General features: G+C 45.0%; 1 protein-coding gene across 1 annotated transcript in view; it reads left to right on the top strand.

The window, feature by feature from the left end:
- LOC307139501 (macrophage mannose receptor 1-like) overlaps positions 1 to 20,691 on the top strand; it is a gene marked incomplete at its 5' end in the record, with an annotated part of 53,813 nt that overhangs the window by 25,580 nt on the left and 7,542 nt on the right. The window contains 15 exons of the mRNA XM_079838500.1: positions 1,684 to 1,799; positions 4,009 to 4,157; positions 4,264 to 4,460; positions 8,731 to 8,846; positions 8,943 to 9,021; positions 9,595 to 9,739; positions 10,221 to 10,259; positions 10,495 to 10,661; positions 10,769 to 10,833; positions 10,950 to 11,050; positions 12,197 to 12,336; positions 12,425 to 12,527; positions 17,719 to 17,903; positions 18,213 to 18,318; positions 18,567 to 18,799. Coding sequence (XP_079694626.1) covers positions 1,684 to 1,799; positions 4,009 to 4,157; positions 4,264 to 4,460; positions 8,731 to 8,846; positions 8,943 to 9,021; positions 9,595 to 9,739; positions 10,221 to 10,259; positions 10,495 to 10,661; positions 10,769 to 10,833; positions 10,950 to 11,050; positions 12,197 to 12,336; positions 12,425 to 12,527; positions 17,719 to 17,903; positions 18,213 to 18,318; positions 18,567 to 18,799 — 1,941 coding nt within the window. The remainder of the gene's footprint in view (positions 1 to 1,683; positions 1,800 to 4,008; positions 4,158 to 4,263; positions 4,461 to 8,730; positions 8,847 to 8,942; positions 9,022 to 9,594; positions 9,740 to 10,220; positions 10,260 to 10,494; positions 10,662 to 10,768; positions 10,834 to 10,949; positions 11,051 to 12,196; positions 12,337 to 12,424; positions 12,528 to 17,718; positions 17,904 to 18,212; positions 18,319 to 18,566; positions 18,800 to 20,691) is intronic.

Raw genomic sequence — 20,691 nt, 5'->3', positions numbered from 1 at the left:
AATACTGCTTCATCTGAGCACAGTACACGTTTCCACTGTGTGATGGTCCATCCCAGATGCCTCCGAGCCCAGAGAAGTCGACGGCGCTTCTGGACACTGTTAACATAGGGCTTCCTTTTGGTACAGTACAGTTTTAACTGGCATTTGTGGATGTAACTACGTATTGTGGTACATGACAAAGGTTTGCCAAAGTAGTCCTGAGCCCATGTGGTGATATGGCTTCTAGATGAATGACGATTCTTGATGCAGTGCCGCCTGAGGGATCGGAGGTCACGGTTGTTCAGCTTAGGCTTGGCCTTGTCCTTTACGCACTGAAATTCCTCCAGATTCCTTAAATCTTTGAATTATGTTATGCACTGTTGAATGTGAAATATCCAAATCTCTTCCTATCTTTCTTTGAGGAACATTGTTTTTAAACATTTCAATAATTTTCTCACGTATTTGTTGGCAAACTGGCGATCCTCGGCCCATCTTTGCTCCTAAAGGATTAGACCTTTCTTGGATGCTGCTTTTGTACCAAATCATAATTACAATCACCTGTTGACATCACCTGTTTCAAATCACATCATTATTTAACCATTTTACCTCATTACTAGCCCTAAATTGCTCCTGTCCCAACTTTTTTTTAAATGTGTTGCAGGTCTGAATGACAGGAAAGGATGCATATTTACAAATGACATGAAGTTGACCAGAAAAAACATGAAATATTTTGTGTTCATATTGTCTGCAATGAAATACAAGTCAAAGTAAATTTAGAAATCACTTCTTTTTTTTTTTTTTTGCGTTTTCCATACTGTCTCAACTTTTTCTGATTTGGGGTTGTAAATGCGAGCGCGCCCTCGCCTCTCTGAACTTTCCCACCACTGCCTTGATGGAGGTACCAAAAAGTTCAGAGGGAGAAACCGGGGCATCCAGGAGAAAAGCCTTTTCTTTCTCCCCGATGCTCGCCAAGTTCACCCACAGATGTCTCTCCGTGGCCACCATTGTTGCCATTGATCTCCCAACTCTAGCTGCGGCCTGTTTGGTTGCCCGGAGAGCTAAATCTGTTGTGCGGCGCGGCTCAGCAACCGCATCAGGGGAAAGCCTGACCTGCCCAGCATGACCTACTGTCACATATGCCCTGTCATTCAGATGCAACGTTATTTTCAGTGGTCTGGATGGTCTGGATGGCAGGGATGGAGCTCATAGTGTTGATGCTTCCCCTGAAGAGAGATAGAAAGCAGGGGGACTGAACAGGTTCAGCCATGTAGGATTGCTGTGATTGTGCAGGTGCTTCAGTCATCAGTCATGCTGAGGCGTTCCCCGTAGCACTTGAGGCCGTTCCCTGCGAACGGGAGCTAATGTTAACAAAATTGCTTTTGATAAGTCATGTTGAGTTTACATACATTTTCTATGTTTTGATTGTTATGGGTTAGGGTTAGGGTAACATTGTCAAAAGATTTTTGTAGTTGTGTGTTGAGTCGTTACTGATATGAAGTATTTCTTTGTCAATGTACAGTCAAACCTTCACCATTTTCTCACATTATCACAGTTTATTCGCAATAGTTTAGAAAATGGTAATAAAATATGACAATTAAACTGTGTCAGAACAATCAAGAGATTTAAAGCTGATAAAAAAAGTCTGTTTCTCTGTTCTAATGGTATGAGACGTGTGATGAAGTTGTGTGTGTCTGGTTCCCATAGGGATGGGTTCGGTATGGATCTCACTGTTATAATATTGCCATGGAGAGCAAGACGTTTAATGAGGCCAAACTGCAGTGTGAGAAGACCGGAGCTCGTCTGGTGGATGTTGAGAACAGGTAATGCAGATGTGATGGTGATCATAAAGGCTCTAACGGAACTACAGGTTTAAATAATTGTTTAACAGCAGAATTCATGGTGAAAAACTACATTACCCATAATGCTATTCAGAAAATTCCACCAATCAGGGCGTAAAAACAGGCAAAACATGCCAAAAGAGTTTGTTAGCTCTGCCCACTTACTGCCCGAATTACTTAATTGAGATATATATTTGCTCATATGTATACACATTTGAATATACACTATATTGCCAAGTCCTTTTGTGAAATTTCCTCACTACTAAATATTCCACGCTCAACTGTTAGTGGGATTATAACAAAGTGGAAGCACAACAGCAACTCAGCCACGAAAAATCACAGAGCGGGGTCAGCGCATGCTGAGGGTCACAGAGCGGGATCAGCGCATGCTGAGGGTCACAGAGCGGGGTCAGCGCATGCTGAGGGTCACAGAGCGGGGTCAGCGCATGCTGAGGGTCACAGAGCGGGGTCAGCGCATGCTGAGGGTCACAGAGCGGGGTCAGCGCATGCTGAGGGTCACAGAGCAGGGTCAGCGCATGCTGAGGGTCACAGAGCGGGGTCAGCGCATGCTGAGGGTCACAGAGCGGGGTCAGCTCATGCTGAGGGTCACAGAGCGGGGTCAGCGCATGCTGAGGGTCACAGAGCGGGGTCAGCACATGCTGAGGGTCACAGAGCGGGGTCAGCGCATGCTGAGGGTCACAGAGCGGGGTCAGCACATGCTGAGGGTCATAGAGCGGGGTCAGCGCATGCTGAGGGTCACAGAGCGGGGTCAGCACATGCTGAGGGTAACAGAGCGGGGTCAGCGCATGCTGAGGGTCACAGAGCGGGGTCAGCACATGCTGAGGGTCACAGAGCGGGGTCAGCGCATGCTGAGGGTCACAGAGCGGGGTCAGCGCATGCTGAGGGTCACAGAGCGGGATCAGCGCATGCTGAGGGTCACAGAGCGGGGTCAGCGCATGCTGAGGGTCACAGAGCGGGATCAGCGCATGCTGAGGGTCACAGAGCAGGGTCAGCACATGCTGAGGGTCACAGAGCGGGGTCAGCGCATGCTGAGGGTCACAGAGCGGGATCAGCGCATGCTGAGGGTCACAGAGCGGGATCAGCGCATGCTGAGGGTCACAGAGCGGGGTCAGCGCATGCTGAGGGTCACAGAGCGGGGTCAGCGCATGCTGAGGGTCACAGAGCGGGATCAGCGCATGCTGAGGGTCACAGAGCGGGGTCAGCGCATGCTGAGGGTCACAGAGCGGGATCAGTTCATGCTGAGGGTCACAGAGCAGGGTCAGCACATGCTGAGGGTCACAGAGCGGGGTCAGCGCATGCTGAGGGTCACAGAGCGGGATCAGCGCATGCTGAGGGTCACAGAGCGGGGTCAGCGCATGCTGAGGGTCACAGAGCGGGATCAGCACATGCTGAGGGTCACAGAGCGGGGTAAGCGCATGCTGAGGGTCACAGAAGTGGCCAACTTTCTGAAGAGTCAAGAATTCCAGACCTCCAAACTTCTGTGGCCTTCAGATGAGCTCAAGAACAGTGTGTAGAGCTTCATGGAATGGGTTTCCATGGCCGAGCAGCTCATCCAAGCCTTACAGCACCAAGTGCAATGCAAAGCGTGGGATGCAGTGGGGTAAAGCGCAGACATTTTGGACAAATTCATGCTCCCAACTTTGTGGGATCAGTTTGGGGACGGCCCCTTCCTGTCCAAGCATGACTGCTCCAGTGCACAAAGCGTCTCCATAAAGACATGGATGAGGAGTTTGGTGGAGGAACTGGAGTCCTGACCTCAACCCGATAGAACAGCTTTGGGATGAATTAGAGCGGAGACTGAGAGCCAGGCCTTCTCGTCCAACATCACTAATGAAGAATCCCCATAAACACACTCCTAAACCTTGAGGAAATCCTTCCCAGAAGAGCTGAAGCTGTTAGAGCTGCAACTCCATATTAAACCCTACGGATTAAGAATCGAATGGCATTAAAGCTCATGTGCATGTGAAGGTAGGCGTCCCAAAACCTTTGGCTATATAGTGTATACAGTTTCTTTATAAAAAATATGACTTTTTTCCCACCTTTGATTGAGTGAAATATGACCCAGACTTCACTTTGAGATCTGCTCTGTCCATGTGGCATAATAATGTTTCTTTATAATATTTAATTACACACATACATCCCATTATTTTAACGTTTTGTCTTCAATTAGGTATGAGAGCGCTTTTCTCATTAGCCTGGTCGGTCTCAGGCCTGAGAAGTATTTCTGGATCGGCCTGAGTAACACAGAGCGCCTGGAGCTCTTCCAGTGGAGTAACGGGGATAAAGTCAAGTTCACACACTTTAATGTAGGCATGCCAGGTATGTTGATACATAATCACAGTTCTTATGAAATGTAAATATCATGCTTACACTGTGTCACGCCTGAATCTGCCTGAATGTGTTCTCCTGTATGTTCACCTCCTAGAAAGGCACCAAGGTTGTGTGGCCACGTTAACAGGAACTTCAGCAGGATTATGGGATGTTCTGGACTGTAACAGTAAACAGAAGTTCATCTGTAAAAAAATGGCAGAGGGTGTTACTACAACACGAGTGCCGCCAACAACGCAGCCGCTCACCTGTCCAGCTGGCTGGATTAAGAAAGATCCAGGCAGTTGCATTCAGGTAAAACTGAACAAAAACACTCCTTCCTGAAACTGACATGTGACAGAGTTACCAAGCGCCAAGAAAATAAATGCATTAAAAACTTCAGCAGGGACCGCAGAGTCATCATTATGGTAAAAGTGCGCAATTAATCAGCTTTAACATGAAATTGTGCTTGCTAATTTGGTGCAGGCTTAGCCCAGCAAACACAGCTTTTCACAATGTTATATTTTGGTTTGGAATTCTGAAAAACGTCTTTCGTGCTTTTCTACAAAAACAAATCTCTTTCCAATCTGAGAAGCTTTATTTAACCCTCTGGTGCTGCTTGCGTGACATTTTTCAATGTTTAATTCAATGAAATGAATGTACTATATTTTAGTTTCGATAATGTTTTTATTTCATATTTGGTGTTTTTAGGAGATTTTATTGTACTAAATTATATTTATGGAATTAACCTAAAAATGCAATTTCCAACTTAAACTGTAAATTAAAATCTTGAGTGCTTTGGAGCAACAGACTGAAGTTGAATTGGGTCTCTTTTTAAAAAAGACACATGATAGATTATTGCTGAAGTGAAAAAAGTTTATTATTATGAAAAAGTGTTTTAATTTTATATGAAAAATATACACCGATCAGGCATAACAAGTGAAGTGAGTAACACTGATGATCTCTGTTAGTGGTTGGGAAATATTAGGCAGCAAGTGAACATTTTGTCCTCAGAGTTGATGTGTTAGAAGCAGGAAAAATGGGCAAGCGTAAGGATTTGAGCGAGTTTGACAAGGGCCAGATTGTGACGGCTAGAGGACTGGGTCAGAGCATCTCCAAAACCGCAGCTCGTGTGGGGTGTTCCCGGTCTGCAGTGGTCAGTCTCTATCAGAAGTGGAGGACCAGTGGAGAACCGGCCACAGGGTCATGAAGGACCAGTGGAGAACCGGCCACAGGGTCATGAAGGACCAGTGGAGAACCGGCCACAGGGTCATGGAGGACCAGTGGAGAACCGGCCACAGGGTCATGAAGGACCAGTGGAGAACCGGCCACAGGGTCATGGAGGACCAGTGGAGAACCGGCCACAGGGTCATGGAGGACCAGTAGCGAACCGGCCACAGGGTCATGAAGGACCAGTGGAGAACCGGCCACAGGGTCATGAAGGACCAGTGGAGAACCGGACACAGGGTCATGGAGGACCAGTGGAGAACCGGCCACAGGGTCATGGAGGACCAGTGGAGAACCGGCCACAGGGTCATGGAGGACCAGTGGAGAACCGGCCACAGGGTCATGGAGGACCAGTAGCGAACCGGCCACAGGGTCATGAAGGACCAGTGGAGAACCGGCCACAGGGTCATGAAGGACCAGTGGAGAACCGGACACAGGGTCATGGAGGACCAGTGGAGAACCGGCCACAGGGTCATGAAGGACCAGTGGAGAACCGGCCACAGGGTCATGAAGGACCAGCGGAGAACCGGCCACAGGGTCATGGAGGACCAGTGGAGAACTGGCCACAGGGTCATGAAGGACCAGTGGAGAACCGGCCACAGGGTCATGGAGGACCAGTGGAGAACCGGCCACAGGGTCATGGAGGACCAGTAGAGAACCGGCCACAGGGTCATGGAGGACCAGTGGAGAACCGGCCACAGGGTCATGGAGGACCAGTGGAGAACCGGCCACAGGGTCATGGAGGACCAGTGGAGAACCGGCCACAGGGTCATGGAGGACCAGTGGAGAACCGGCCACAGGGTCATGAAGGACCAGTGGAGAACCGGCCACAGGGTCATGGGCAGCCAAGGCTCATTGATGCCCGTGTGGTCCGATCAAACAGACAAGCTACTGGAGCTCAAACTGCTCCAGAAGTTAATGCTGGTTCTGATAGAAAGGTGTCAGAATACACAGAGCATCTCAGTTTGTGGAGTATGGACCAGTCATGGTGCCCATGCTGACCCCTGTCCACTGCCCGAAGCACCAACAGTGGCCCGTGAGCATCAGAACTGGACCACGGAGCAATGGAAGAAGGTGGCCTGGTCTGATGATCACGTGTTCTTCTACATCACGTGGATGGCCGGGGGTGTGTGCGTGGCTTACCTGGGGAACACATGGCACCAGGTGCACTATGGGAAGAAGGCGTGGCTTACCTGGGGAACACATGGCACCAGGTGCACTATGGGAAGAAGGCGTGGCTTACCTGGGGAACACATGGCACCAGGTGCACTATGGGAAGAAGGCGTGGCGGCGGAGGCATTGATGCTTTGGGCAATGTTCTGCTGGGAAACCTTGGGTCCTCCATCCATGTGGATGTTCCTTTGACACGCACCACCTACCTAAGCATTGCTGAGACCATGTCCAGCCTTTCATGGAAACGGTATTTCCTGGTGGCTGTGGCTCTTTCAGCAGATAATGCGCTGCCACAAAGCACAAATGCTTCAGGAATGGTTTGAGGAGCACAACAACGAGTTTGAGGCGTTGACTCGGCCTCCAAATTCCCCAGATCGCAATCCAATCGAGCATCTGTGGGATGAGCTGAACAAACAAGTCCGATCCATGGAGGCCCCGCCTCACAACTTACAGGATTTAAAGGATCTGCGGCTAACAACTTGGTGCCAGATACCACAGCACACCTTCAGGGGTCTAGAGGAGTCCATGCCTCGACGGGTCAGGGGGACCAACACAATATTAGGAAGGTGGTCATAATGTTATGCATGATTGGTGTATTTTCTAAAACATTTCTTACTCTAAAACTGTGAGAAAATCAAAGCCATGAATCTAAACATCTCGTGTTCCAAATTTGAGGTTGATATCTCAAAAAATTAGCTTTCAGTGAGAATTGGTTTGGACACTCCTGGCTCATGGTCCCCATTCGCATTGAAAGCCAGTTTTGCTCGCACCATGGCGGATTCGCTATTTACATGGCAGGATTTGGTCAATGGTGCAATGGTTTTCAATTCCTTAAAATAGCAACGCTCCAACAATGCTCTTGGAAATCGAGCTGAAACTAGCAGAACACACTTGCGCTGCACCTGCCGTCTCATTGCGCCGGGTGTATGATGGGCCCCTACATTTTTCAGTAGGGATGTCCCGACCAGATCACATGGTTTGAGACTCGATCGGAATCGGACGTTACCTCCCGATCAGGACTCGGATGTATATATGTACAGGGCTGGATTAACATAAGGGCTAGCTGAGGCTGAATCCCCAGGGCCCGAGCACAGAGGGGGCCCGTGATTGGCCGAGGAAATGATTGACAGTCGATCGGGAGAACCTAAACTTTTCCTGGAGCGCCGCTCGCCAAACCCCACCACACCCCCACATATTAAGCGCTGTTATTTACTCGAGTGCTGCAAATGCATGGGATTGGGAACAAGCATTAAAAGCCAGGTGAAGAAACGGCGTTACCTGATTAAACCGCGAGCGTAGATTAAATAGCTCCGACCATGTAAACTGAAGTGTTGAGGTAAGCTAGGCTGCCTACACGATGGCCGTAGCCAGCTAACGTTATGAGGTCTGGACCTCTGTATTTTTACGAGGTGTACATAATACATTAGTCATTTAGTTGACACTTTTATCCAAAGTGACTTACAAATGAGAGCAATAGAAGCAACTAGAACAGTCAAGGGCAACAAAGTGTTAATATGCGTTAAATGTAATAAATGTTGCGAAATAATTGCCTAATAGAGTATTAACACTACTTTAGTGCTGCAGGGATATCTTCTTGACTGAGCTGCCCTGCCTGCGGTCCGTCACCGCTCATCAATGTCAAAATATTTGAGATAACCAATCAAATTAAAGTATGCAGGCTTTATACGCAGAAGCTGCTGTGCGAGTAACACGCTACAGTAAACGGTGCGAGATGCAAGTAGCCAAACTAAACATTTCATATTTGACTGCTGTTTTAATATATCAAATGTTAAACAAACACTGAAAAGACTATCAACCAGAGCTCAGCTTTAGGACAAAAAAGACACAAAGAGACAAAAAGAAAGAGTGATGTAAATGAGGAGGCTTATAGAAATGAGAGAATGATGAAAAAAGGAGAGAGGAGGTATGACAGATAATCTACTGCCCACTAACATATAGAAGTATATACTTATATTATAGAAGTATCGGATCGGGACTCGGTATCGGTAGATACTCAAAATCAAATGACTCGGACTCGAGGACAAAAAAACCTGATCGGGACATCCCTATTTTTCAGGACCATTTAACTTTTTAGAATCGTGTCCATGTTTTTGTGTGTGTTCACATAGCAAGTGCCAAAACCTTAACCAAGTTTCGTTCCACACCTTTAATTTCTACTTCTTAGTTATACCAGAAGCAAAATGATGAGAAAAAGACTTGGCTTGAGTCTCGTGATTTCTGTCGAGCCATTGGGGGTGACTTGGCGAGCTTCCACTCTTCTCGAGATATCAGCAAGCTACCGTAAGTGTTTCGCACTGATATGACTCTCTGTGATTATTTGGCGACCATTACGACTTTATGATTTGGTGGCACTGCATCTATGTCTTTATTCTGCAGGTATAGGAGTGGAGGCACGGCATGGATAGGCTTCAGTATGCTGAGTAATTCTGGTTTTGTGTGGTCGGATGGAACCCCTGTGAGTGTTTTCCCATTACTGCTTCCTCTACTGGCGTGTGGTTTCCTTTTGTATGGAAGTCTGTTTCTGCCACAGTTGAGTCAAAATGTGATTCTGCAAGTCATAATAATGAGAGACAAAGAATCTGGAGATGTGATGACACAGGTGCCCTTTTATGGTTTCTGTGATGTAGTGCGTTGCACATTTCAACAAGGAAATAACTCGTCAGAATGTACCAGCATTACATTCATGTGGTGTGGGGCTTTACTAAGACTTTACTAAAAACTAAATATAATGTTGGTCGCATATCCTGATTGGTAGCATACTGTATATACACTGGCTAACTGTACAATATCCTGCTTATTGCATGCCTACTCACCAACATAATAGACATGTAGACATATATTGATTTGAGTTGGAATTATTTAAGAATCTTTCCTGCGTGGGTTAGGTTTAGGGTTTATCTTACGGCTTCTGGTAAAAATAATAATGGTCCACTTCATAATGACAGTAGGTATTATGTAATACCTAATGTGTACCTATGTGTGTTTGTAATGTATGTGTGTATGTATGTGTGTTTGCATTTCTTTTCAGTCCGATTTTGAGAACTGGGGGTATGGAGAACCGAACAACTACAACAATCAAGAGCACTGTGCTGAAAGTGGCTTTTATTATGGACGCCAGTGGAACGATTGTGATTGTGAATCCTATAATGACTGGATTTGCCAGATACCAATAGGTACAAATGCATGGATCTGATACTGTGTGTCAAATGTGCATCTTGGAGTGTAAATGCAAACTAATACCTGTGTGATGTGTCAATGTGTTTCTTTGTTCTTCCAAGATCTTGCTTTGTTGTTGCAACAACCACAGATTTTTCTAGAAAGATTGCATTTTGTTCATTGGCCAGTCCTAGATTGCATTAGCGAATTTAAGTGCCAAAAAAGTGCATTGTCTATCATCAGTTGTGTAGCGATGTATGAAGCACAGCACACATAGAAGTAACGTTCTGCAAATTTAATACAGGATGCCCATTGTCCAAGCGTAAAGTGTTTCTCAATCTCATTCATTATGCAAACTCATAATAGAATAAAGAAATTGAATAATGAGCACAGTGCCAAAAAGATGTACAGTTCCCTGCTGTGTGTAATTGTCAGAAAATATACTAGTGTTAGTAAAGGCTGTTTTGAATAACACTATTTTTATTGTTTGTTCAATAGGCACAACTCCAAAACCTCCACCAACTACTGCAACCCAATGTTAGTAACTGCCTCATGTCTATTATTTATTAGCATTCATCTCTTTCCAGGTAATGTTTAGCTGTTCATTAAATTAATGTTAAGTGTTTTTTCGGAGCGTTTCCCTCAGCATGCACTGACCCCGCTCTGTGATTTTACGTGGCCTACCACTTCCATTTTTGCAGACTTTACTTGCAGTAGCTGACTAGTAATCACAGATGAAGACAATTACAAGTTATGTCTTTTTATTCTGCAGTGGAATATAACGTGTCATCTGATGGCTGGATCCAGTATAACGGCAGTCAGTACTTCATTAATGAGGACCTCCTGTCTATGGAAGACGCTCGTTCGTTCTGCAAGAAGAATCATGCCGATCTTGTTGTCATTAACAGTCAAACAGAGAGGAAGTTTGTATGGAAGCAGGTAAATTACTGTAATAAGCTCACAGTGGAATCACTCAAACTCTATCAGTTAATGTTGTAACATTTATTGCGTTATCATTCAATATGGCCACTGACACTGTTTTCCAGATATCTAGGAAGTCAGAGAGTCAATACTACATTGGGATGAGGGTGGAGCTGGATAAATCCTTCAGGTGAGTATGAAAGAGTTGGATACAGTGTGCATAAACTAGTTATTTTTAGCAAGGCATTGTTTAATCTAAAAACATTTGTGCTGGTTTTATAACAGAGCTTTTTGTTGTATTTATAGCTGGGTGGATGGTTCGCCTGTTGTATACACGTCATGGAATCAAAATGAACCAAATTTTGCCAATAATGATGAGAACTGTGTGACCATTTACAAGAGTATGGGTAAGGACTCATCATCAGTATTGTTCCTATATAGAGAAGCATGTCCGTGTGGCGTAAAGCAAGGGTGTTCATTCCTGCAGATCCCTGTTCACACGGATCCGCGTAAACTATTAAAAACGCTGTATTCTGCTACCTGACCAGTAGATGGTGATATCACTTTGTAAAGAAATGCATACGCATGATGCAACCGTTTTCACAAATTAGCATTTTTGCAGTTTACAAGGAGACAATAACAGTATAATTTTCAAAAGTTTGCGTTTTCAGGCCCCAAAACACCCTTGTATAAATGAATGGCCAAAACGCATACAAAGTTTTCAGTTTTTATTTGAAAATGGTGTCTTGTAAACAGCTCATTAGATGTCTCTCTAATCAAACATGCCTGATTCAACTTATCAGCTCAAAGCAGAGACTCCAAGGCTGCGTTTAACTCCACTTTTAGATATACACTTGCGCGCTTCCCTAAGCATTTCCCCCACCGCCATTTTGAAGTGCACTCAATTTCACCAAGTGGACAAGGGAAGTGTATTTGGACAGATCCTCGACCCCTCGATTTTGACTGAGGGAACGAGTCTACTCAATATGTACACTTCAGGCAGATCTACAGACCAAAAACACATTTCAAGGGTTCCGCCAGTAGTGGAAACTCATGCAACTTAAGCAATGACATACATCCAAGCGAATGACAGGGAGGGAAGATAGAATGGCATTAAAAAATTTACTTAAACGCATCCTAAGACCTCAGAGACATCAAACACATGCAGTGTTGTGGCTCCAGGAGCAGGTTTGGGGATCACTGCCTTCAGTCATGCTTGTGATGACAGGAACTCAAGTTTCATCTCAATAAGTTAATGCATTGATGAGATCAGTCTATAATGTCATAAAGAGCAACAATAAAAGCAAAGTATAGCTTAAGGTATATAGACAGATAAGTAATATGGTTGACAGGTTTATACTTCTATTAGTGCAATTAATATTGATTAATGGGTATAGGTTTTACATAAGCCTATAACATCAATTCAGTGTTCTTATACTGCACCAACAATCTTACGTGATATATTTGCCAAGACATGCAACCATAAAGTTTTTTTAGCTGCATTATTCTCTAATTCCCTGCAGAAAGTATTAGCAATATGTTTTATTTTAAAGGATTCTGGAATGATATTAACTGTGGTGTGGAGTTGCCCTCTATCTGTAAAAGAAGTTCAGACTTTGTCAACGCCACCATGTCGCCTTCCACTGTAGCACCAGGAGGCTGTACTCCAGAATGGACCAGGTTTCAGGGCAGAGTGAGTCATTTCATCATTAAATCATAATATTACCAGGCCCACATGGAATCTGCACGTTCTAATTCAAAGCACTTGTGTTTTCCAAAAGTGTTACAAGATTTTTAGTAATGAGAAGAGGTGGCATGAAGCTCGGGACCACTGCATTTCACATGGAGGCAACCTGGTGTCAATTCGGAGTCATGATGAGCAAGGTGAACATTACACTTTTGACACTTTTACATGCACACCAAAAGCTGGTTATTGAGGCAAATCTGCTTTAGAAGCTCCATTTGTGTTTGCATGCACTGTGTTAGCGGCATTACTTTACACATGCAGCGTCGACAGTAAGCAACTTGCTCCACACATTAATAATATACATTACATAATAAAATAATATACACCACACAATACATAATAAAAGAGTTTCCAGACTCAGCCATCATGCCCATGGGTTTCTCCATCCACCAAGCCAGCCCTGGTCATCTGTTCCTCCAGCTTCACCTTGGTCCTCTGAGCCTGCCCTGGCCATCTTTTCCTCTGGCTTCACCTTGGTCCTCCGAGCCTGCCCTGGTCATCTGTTCCTCCGGCTTCATCTTGGTCCTCCGTGCCTGTCCTGGTCATCTGTTCATCTGGCTTCACCTTAGTCCTCCGAGCCTGCCTTGGTCATCTGTTCATCCGGCTTCACCTTGGTCCTCCGAGCCTGCCTTGGTCATCTGTTCCTCCGGCTTCACCTTGGTCCTCCGAGCCTGCCCTGGTCCTCTGTTCCTCTGGCTTCACCTTGGTCCTCTGAGCCTGCCCTGGTCATCTGTTCCTCTGGCTTCACCTTGGTCCTCCGAGCCTGCCTTGGTCCTCTGTTCCTCCGGCTTCACCTTGGTCCTCCGAGCCTGCCCTGGTCCTCTGTTCATCCGGCTTCACCTTGGTCCTCCGAGCCTGCCCTGGTCCTCTGTTCATCCGGCTTCACCTTGGTCCTCCGAGCCTGCCTTGGTCATCTGTTCCTCCGGCTTCACCTTGGTCCTCCGAGCCTGCCCTGGTCCTCTGTTCATCCGGCTTCACCTTGGTCCTCCGAGCCTGCCCTAGTCATCTGTTCCTCTGGCTTCACCTTGGTCCTCCGAGCCTGCCCTGGTCCTCTGTTTCTCCGGCTTCACCTTGGTCCTCTGAGCCTGCCCTGGTCCTCTGTTCCTTCGGCTTCACCTTGGTCCTCCGAGCATGCCCTAGTCCTCTGTTCCTGTGGCATCACCTTGGTCCTCCGAGCCTGCCCTAGTCATCTGTTCCTCTGGCTTCACCTTGGTCCTCCGAACCTGCCCTAGTCATCTGTTCCTCTGGATTCACCTTGGTCCTCTGAGCCTGCTCTGGTCATCTGTTCCTCTGGCTTCACCTTGGTCCTCCGAACCTGCCCTAGTCATCTGTTCCTCTGGATTCACCTTGGTCCTCTGAGCCTCCTCTGGTCAAGATTCAAGATTCAAGATTCAAGAGTTTTATTTGTCACATACACAGTTATATACACAATATACAACTGGCAGTGAAATGTAAACAGGTCCGCTCCATGGACAGTGCAAATAACAGTTACAAGAACACAAGGGAAATTAAATAGAAATAGAATAAAATTAGAATAAAAAGTATTAACATAAGTAGAGTTATAAATAAATCAAGTAAGATAAAAATAGGAAATAAGATAAAAATAAAAAAATAAAATAAAAATATAAAATATAAAGTAAGTGGATATGATAAGTGAGATAAATTGTAGACTTAAAAATAAGTGGTTAACATAATATATATATATATTTATATATAGAGAAGTATGATGTGCATGCAATAGGTATAATTGCAAATCGGAGTATCATGTGCAAACAGGAGTATGATGTGCAAACAGGTTTATTACAGGTTGTTACACAGTAACAATAGGAACGTAAAGTGCAGTGCAATGGCAGTATGTGAATGTTAATGTTTAAACTCTGGTACTCTGGCTTCACCTTGGTCCTCCGAACCTGCCCTAGTCATCTGTTCCTCTGGCTTCACCTTGATCTTCTGAGCCTGCCCTGGTCATCTGTTCCTCTGGATTCACCTTGGTCCTCTGAGCCTGCTCTGGTCATCTGTTCCTCTGGCTTCACCTTGGTCCTCCGAACCTGCCCTAGTCATCTGTTCCTCTGGCTTCACCTTGGTCCTCTGAGCCTGCTCTGGTCATCTGTTCCTCTGGATTCACCTTGGTCCTCTGAGCCTGCTCTGGTCATCTGTTCCTCTGGCTTCACCTTGGTCCTCCGAACCTGCCCTAGTCATCTGTTCCTCTGGCTTCACCTTGGTCCTCCGAACCTGCCCTAGTCATCTGTTCCTCTGGATTCACCTTGGTCCTCTGAGCCTGCTCTGGTCATCTGTTCCTCTGGCTTCACCTTGGTCCTCCGAACCTGTCCTAGTCATCTGTTCCTCTGGCTTCACCTTGGTCCTCCGAACCTGCCCTAGTCATCTGTTCCTCTGGATTCACCTTGGTCCTCTGAGCCTGCTCTGGTCATCTGTTCCTCTGGATTCACCTTGGTCCTCTGAGCCTGCCCTAGTCATCTGTTCCTCTGGATTCACCTTGGTCCTCTGAGCCTGCTCTGGTCATCTGTTCCTCTGGATTCACCTTGTACCTCTGAGCCTGCATTAGTCATCTGTTCCTCTGGCTTCACCTTGGTCCTCCGAACCTGCCCTAGTCATCTGTTCCTCTGGCTTCACCTTGGTCCTCCGAGCCTGCGCTGGTCATCTGTTTCTCTGGCTTCACCTTGGTCCTCTGAGCCTGCCCTAGTCATCTGTTCCTCTGGCTTCACCTTGGTCCTCCGAACCTGCCCTAGTCATCTGTTCCTCTGGATTCACCTTGGTCCTCTGAGCCTGCTCTGGTCATCTGTTCCTCTGGCTTCACCTTGTACCTCTGAGCCTGCCCTGGTCATCTGTTTCTCTGGCTTCACCTTGATCCTCTGAGCCTGCCCTGGTCATCTGTTCCTCTGGCTTCACCTTGATCCTCTGAGCCTGCCCTGGTCATCTGTTTCTCTGGCTTCACCTTGATCCTCTGAGCCTGTCCTGGTCATCTGTTCCTCTGGCTTCAGCTGGGTCCTCTGAGCCTGCCCTGGTCAGCTGTTTCTCTGGCTTCACCTTGATCCTCTGAGCCTGTCCTGGTCATCTGTTCCTCTGGCTTCAGCTGGGTCCTCTGAGCCTGCCCCAGCCCATTTTGTTTTAAAAAATTGTGAGAAAATCGTATCGTGAAATTAGTATCGTGAATCGTATCACATTGTGAGTTGAGGAAATTGTTACATCCCTAGTGTTTAGTCCTTGTTCTCTTGGCTACTATTGAACTGATTTGTTAAATGACATCACCATTTTCTCTGAAGCGGCTGTACCAGGGATGGAAATTAACTTTTTTGTCCACCGGCCACTGTGGCTGGTGGATTTCAAAATCTACCAGCCACTCAATGTTTTTACCAGACACTTTCTTGTTTTTAACCGACAATGTGTAACTGCATGTGGAAATTAATACTACAAGCTCTCCAATACTTAAGCAGTTTATTTAATCTCAAGTCTCAATGAAATACTGACATTTTCTCTTTCTCTCTTATACACACATAAACCATGAACTGATATACATTTCTTTAAATGAGTAGGGCAGATTAATGGATGTGGCATTTGGATGATTCGTGGTCTTTTATGGCTTCCAGTTTTAGGTTTTTAGTCCCAACAATAAAACTATTCGTTTTGGTATCTTCTGAAGCGTGTTGACGACATATGCCACCTTCAGTGTGGCAAAATAAGGGACACCCATTCACGACAATATAAACTGTTATATTATTTTACATTCGATTATTTAATTTATTTCTAAAGAACTCTTTAGTAGCCTATTTGGCGCACTTTAAAGGGATAGTTCACCCAAAACTAAAACATTCTGTCATCATTTACTCTCCCTCATGTTGTTCCAAACCTGTATGAGTTTCTTTGTTCTGCTGAACACAAAAGAAGATATTTTGAAGAAAGTTTGTACCCAGGCTGCTTTGGGGGCACAATTGACTTCCACATTAATCTTCCTATGTGTTCAAAATAAAGAAAAGTATACATGTTTGGAACAACTTGAGGGTGAGTAAATGATGACAGAATTTTCCTTTTTGAGGGAACTGTCCCTTTAAGCAGTCATTCTGAACCAGTAATCACTTTTTTGTCAATTCTGAAATTCAAAAATGTTAAATTTTGTATTAATTTACTTAAATGATTACTATATTATTATGTAATTATATTATTTTAATAAATGTCAAACTTTATATGGCAGGATTATTATGTATGATTAAAATGATACATTAATAATAACATTAATTAGACTATAATCTATTAATTAACCTGTCTAAAAATATATAACAATTCTGTCTGCCAAGCTCTGATAATGTATGGAATATTATATAAATATATTATCCATTTAAAAAAACTATAGGCCTATACCTTTAGAAGCACGGATGTGTGTCAGCGCTGCTGCTTTAAGTCAGTCAGTCTGAGACACTGAAATGCTTCTCTGCAAAGTGTGCAGTTCGCCTGAGGTTCATCACGAGTTACTGGACAGACCCATTGATAACTTTTTTTCTATTCAGCTCTATATCTGAAGATCCTCTTGCGTTCAAACGGTGGACGCGACGCCAGCTCGATATGTTTTTAAAAAAACGCGCAAGTTTACAGCGCATGTTCTCGAGACTCCGCCGCTATGGCAATAAAGCCGCTAAAAAACGCAACCACGTGCAAATTAACTTCTCTACTACTTATTGTGAATTTGATTTGTAACGCCACATTTTTTTTGAAGGTGTGCCTCCTCTAAAAGTGTCCGCCGTCCAGGCTATGCTATTTTTATTTACCCGCCACGGTGGCCTGTAGGTGAAGCAAGTTTACCCGCTACAACACAAAATCACCCGCATCTGGCTGGTGGCGGGTGCCAATTTCCATCCCTGGGCTGTACGGCCAAATAAAATTCTATTGCATTATTTTCCTGTTTAGCACTGTGAAGCTGCTTTGAAATAATCTGCATTGTAAAAGCGCTATATAAATAAAGTTGACTTGACTTGACTTAAATGATACCGGTTTTGTTTATTTTGTATTTGTTCTCATCTGTAATAAACTGCTCTTGGGTTCACACTCTCCTTCAAAGGATAATACTTGACACAGGTGCATGTTACAGAACACTGCTTTCTTCAAAAACTTCAGAATAAGCAATTTTCATAAATGCATGTAAAGGTAAATGACTGTAAGTGATATAAAGGACTCTCTATAATACTATGTTCTTACCAGGCACAACAGGTAAGTTCACAACATATTCAATTAATCTGTCCACACAGAAAACTAAAATTCTGATAAGAAACCAGCCGATCACAAAATTAATTAAATATGACCTTTTGATTTTTTTTTCAGCATTCCTTACTACTCTAATGCTTGGTTCAGATGATGACGTATGGATTGGTTTTAATGATGTCAACTGGGAGACAAGGTTTTTATGGACTGATGGAAAAGGTGTCAGCTACACAAACTGGGCCAAGGGTCAACCTTCAACACTCCCAGATGTGTCTTCCAGGACGCATGAATACTTTGATTCAGAGGCAGGTATTCACACTATATTGCTGACAAAGGAAAACAATCTGTTTACAAATATTGGAATTATACATTTATTGGTGCAAAACACTTTGGAAACATTATAAACTAACCTCGAGAAACAGTAGCAGTAAGCAGAAAAAAACAACAGCGAGAGACAGAGTTTTGCTCATCAGTTGTTGTGTTGTTGAACACAGTTGTGAATGTGAACATATCTTCTACAAAGTAATCTTGCTACAATTACAGCAATTTATGTTTGTTTGTTTGTTTGTTTTTTAAAATGCTGAGTTAATGAATCTGAACTCTGTTCCATCCAGAATGTTGACTGTGTTGTCATGGTTAGAAACCCAGGAACGATGACAGGTCTGTGGAAAGTCGATGTCTGTGGAGCTAAAAGAGGTTTCATCTGCAAGAGGTCAACAGGTTAGAGAGGAAATGCTGCAAACATTGTACCTGAAATAACAATACATTAACACAATGATTTTAGTTTAGTTTTAACTCCTTCACAAATGCACTGGTCACAGCTCAAGGTAATCTCTGCAGTAAAATGTTATCACTTACATTACAACACAAATCAGTTTATTGGTAACGTTTAACCAGGTCAGTGCTCATTTCAAAGCGTATATTACACATAAAATATATGTAACCTGTGTGTAACCTTTGTGTTCTAGACTCCCAGCTGGCTCATCCGGTGACCACAGCATTGTCACAACATTTTTTTTCACTGGGAAATGATTCATACAAGGTGCAGATGGAGAAAATGAGCTGGGATGAAGCAAGGAGACAGTGTAAAGCAGATGACGCTGACCTTGCTAGTGTGCTGGATTCCATCAGCCAGGCTTACACCATCCTTAGAGTCAGCAAACTGAAGGAGCCTTTGTGGATTGGCCTCAACAGCAACCTGGTACACAATCACATTTGAAAATCTTTAATTCCTGTGAGCATACAGTACAAAGATTTTGCCATATTATAAACTTTTCCTAGATCAACATCCTTGTGCTGGATTTCACCCCGTTTCACTTGAAACTGGCTTCACCTCAGAAGGGGCGTCCGTCTGCTTGCGCTTGAAAAAGAGCCCCGTCCCCAGCCATCAAGGGAATTAGCGAGAATGCCACCACCAGAATTACTAAAAATGCCCCCAAAAATCAAGCTATATGTCCCTGAATGAGTTCTTGTTTTTAATATTTAGAACAGGATATAGAGTATTTTCCCGAATATCAGCACAATTGCAAATGTGATAAACAAGTAAATGTTCGGTGACTTTCATTTTAAATTAAGAACCATGTCGGCTTTTGCTCTATTTCACAACAAATCCAGAAAACTGTTTTCAGGTACATTGAAAATATTTGGTAATCAGATTACATTTACATTACTGTAAGTATACAGTAGTTACCTTTCAAGGGAACTCCCGCTGCGTCATCGCCATGGGAATGCCTCTGCGTGATTGCGTCATGAAACACGTATGGAATCAGTCCAATGGAGTGACGGAACGTCATAAACAAGTGACATCATCAACCAGGAAACTATAAAGCACACATGCACCAAACACAGTTAGCATCTGTGTCTTCAACAAGTGCTCTGTGTTAATTTTAGTCTGTCAAAACGTGTTTTTGTTTTTTTGTCCATCTGTAGTTTGAGCTAGGCAGGAGAGCGTTTCGGTTTTGTGTTCCCCACGGCTCGGGTCCCGCTTCTGCCGAGGCTCCAGTCGTGGGGTTCGCAAATGGATCTGAATGGATCCAGTGCCTCTATCCAGGCTTCGGAAGCCTGCGCTGTGGGTTCTTCCGCCCTGGCTGAGGCACCGGTGCTGCAACTAACCAGTCCTGAGGAACTGGACGTTATTAGTATCACCGCAGGGGAAATGGAAGACTCGACACTTAATTTCCCTGCCAGTGAGGAGCTTATGGAGGTTTTGAGTTGTGCTGTGACCAAGTTGAGTTTAGATTGGCCACAAGAGAGACAGGAGCATTCATTAAAGAAAAGCAAGTTTCCCGCCCGCATGCACGGCTCAGCCTCCATGTCGCATCTTACCGTTCTTTCCCGACCTGCACACCAAGGTGTCGAGGTTGTGGAAAAGAACAGTATCGTCCAGAATTTTCAGCCCACAGACATCAACCTACAATAACATCGTGGGGCTGAAAAAATATGAAAATGAGTCTATGCCGAGGGTGGAGGAGACGCTTGCGAGCCATCTCTCTCCTGAATCGGCATCGTCCCTTAAGGCTCCGACATTGCCCACCAAGCCTCTTAGAGCCACTTCAGCACTGGTGGGCAAAGCGTACTCTGCAGCAGGTCAGGCGGCAGCATGCTTTCACATTACGTCCATCGTGCAAGCATACCTGGCTGACCTGCTAAGGGATAGTGAGGAGATCGCAGCTCATGTCATCAGTGAGCTCCGGTCTTCAGCTGATTTAGCTCTCCGTGCCACCAAGGAGATGGTCAGATCAGTGGGCCGTCTATGGCAGCCCTGGTGGCCACGGAGAGACATATGTGGTAGAACCTCAGAGATTAAGGAGAAAGATAAGAGCTTTCTGATGGACGCCCGGCTTTCTCCTGATGGCCTATTCAGTGACGCTGTCAACACAGTGACCGATAGGTTCCAGGAGGCAAAGAAGGAGGTGGCGACACTCCAGCAGTTCCTTCCCCGAAATACCCAGGTCCCAGTTGCTGGTGGGTGGGAGCAGCAGAAGCCAGGTATGAGCTCCTCGCACAGGGCTCAGCAAAAGCAGAGTGTCGCTACCCATAGCCCCCCAACGTCATCCAAGGTTGGCTCGCACCCTGGAGGACAGTCAAGCCAGT

Source organism: Gobio gobio (assembly GCF_949357685.1).
Source record: "Gobio gobio genome assembly, chromosome: 2".
Lineage (NCBI taxonomy): Eukaryota > Metazoa > Chordata > Actinopteri > Cypriniformes > Gobionidae > Gobio > Gobio gobio.
This window is presented reverse-complemented; position numbering and strand designations above follow the sequence as displayed.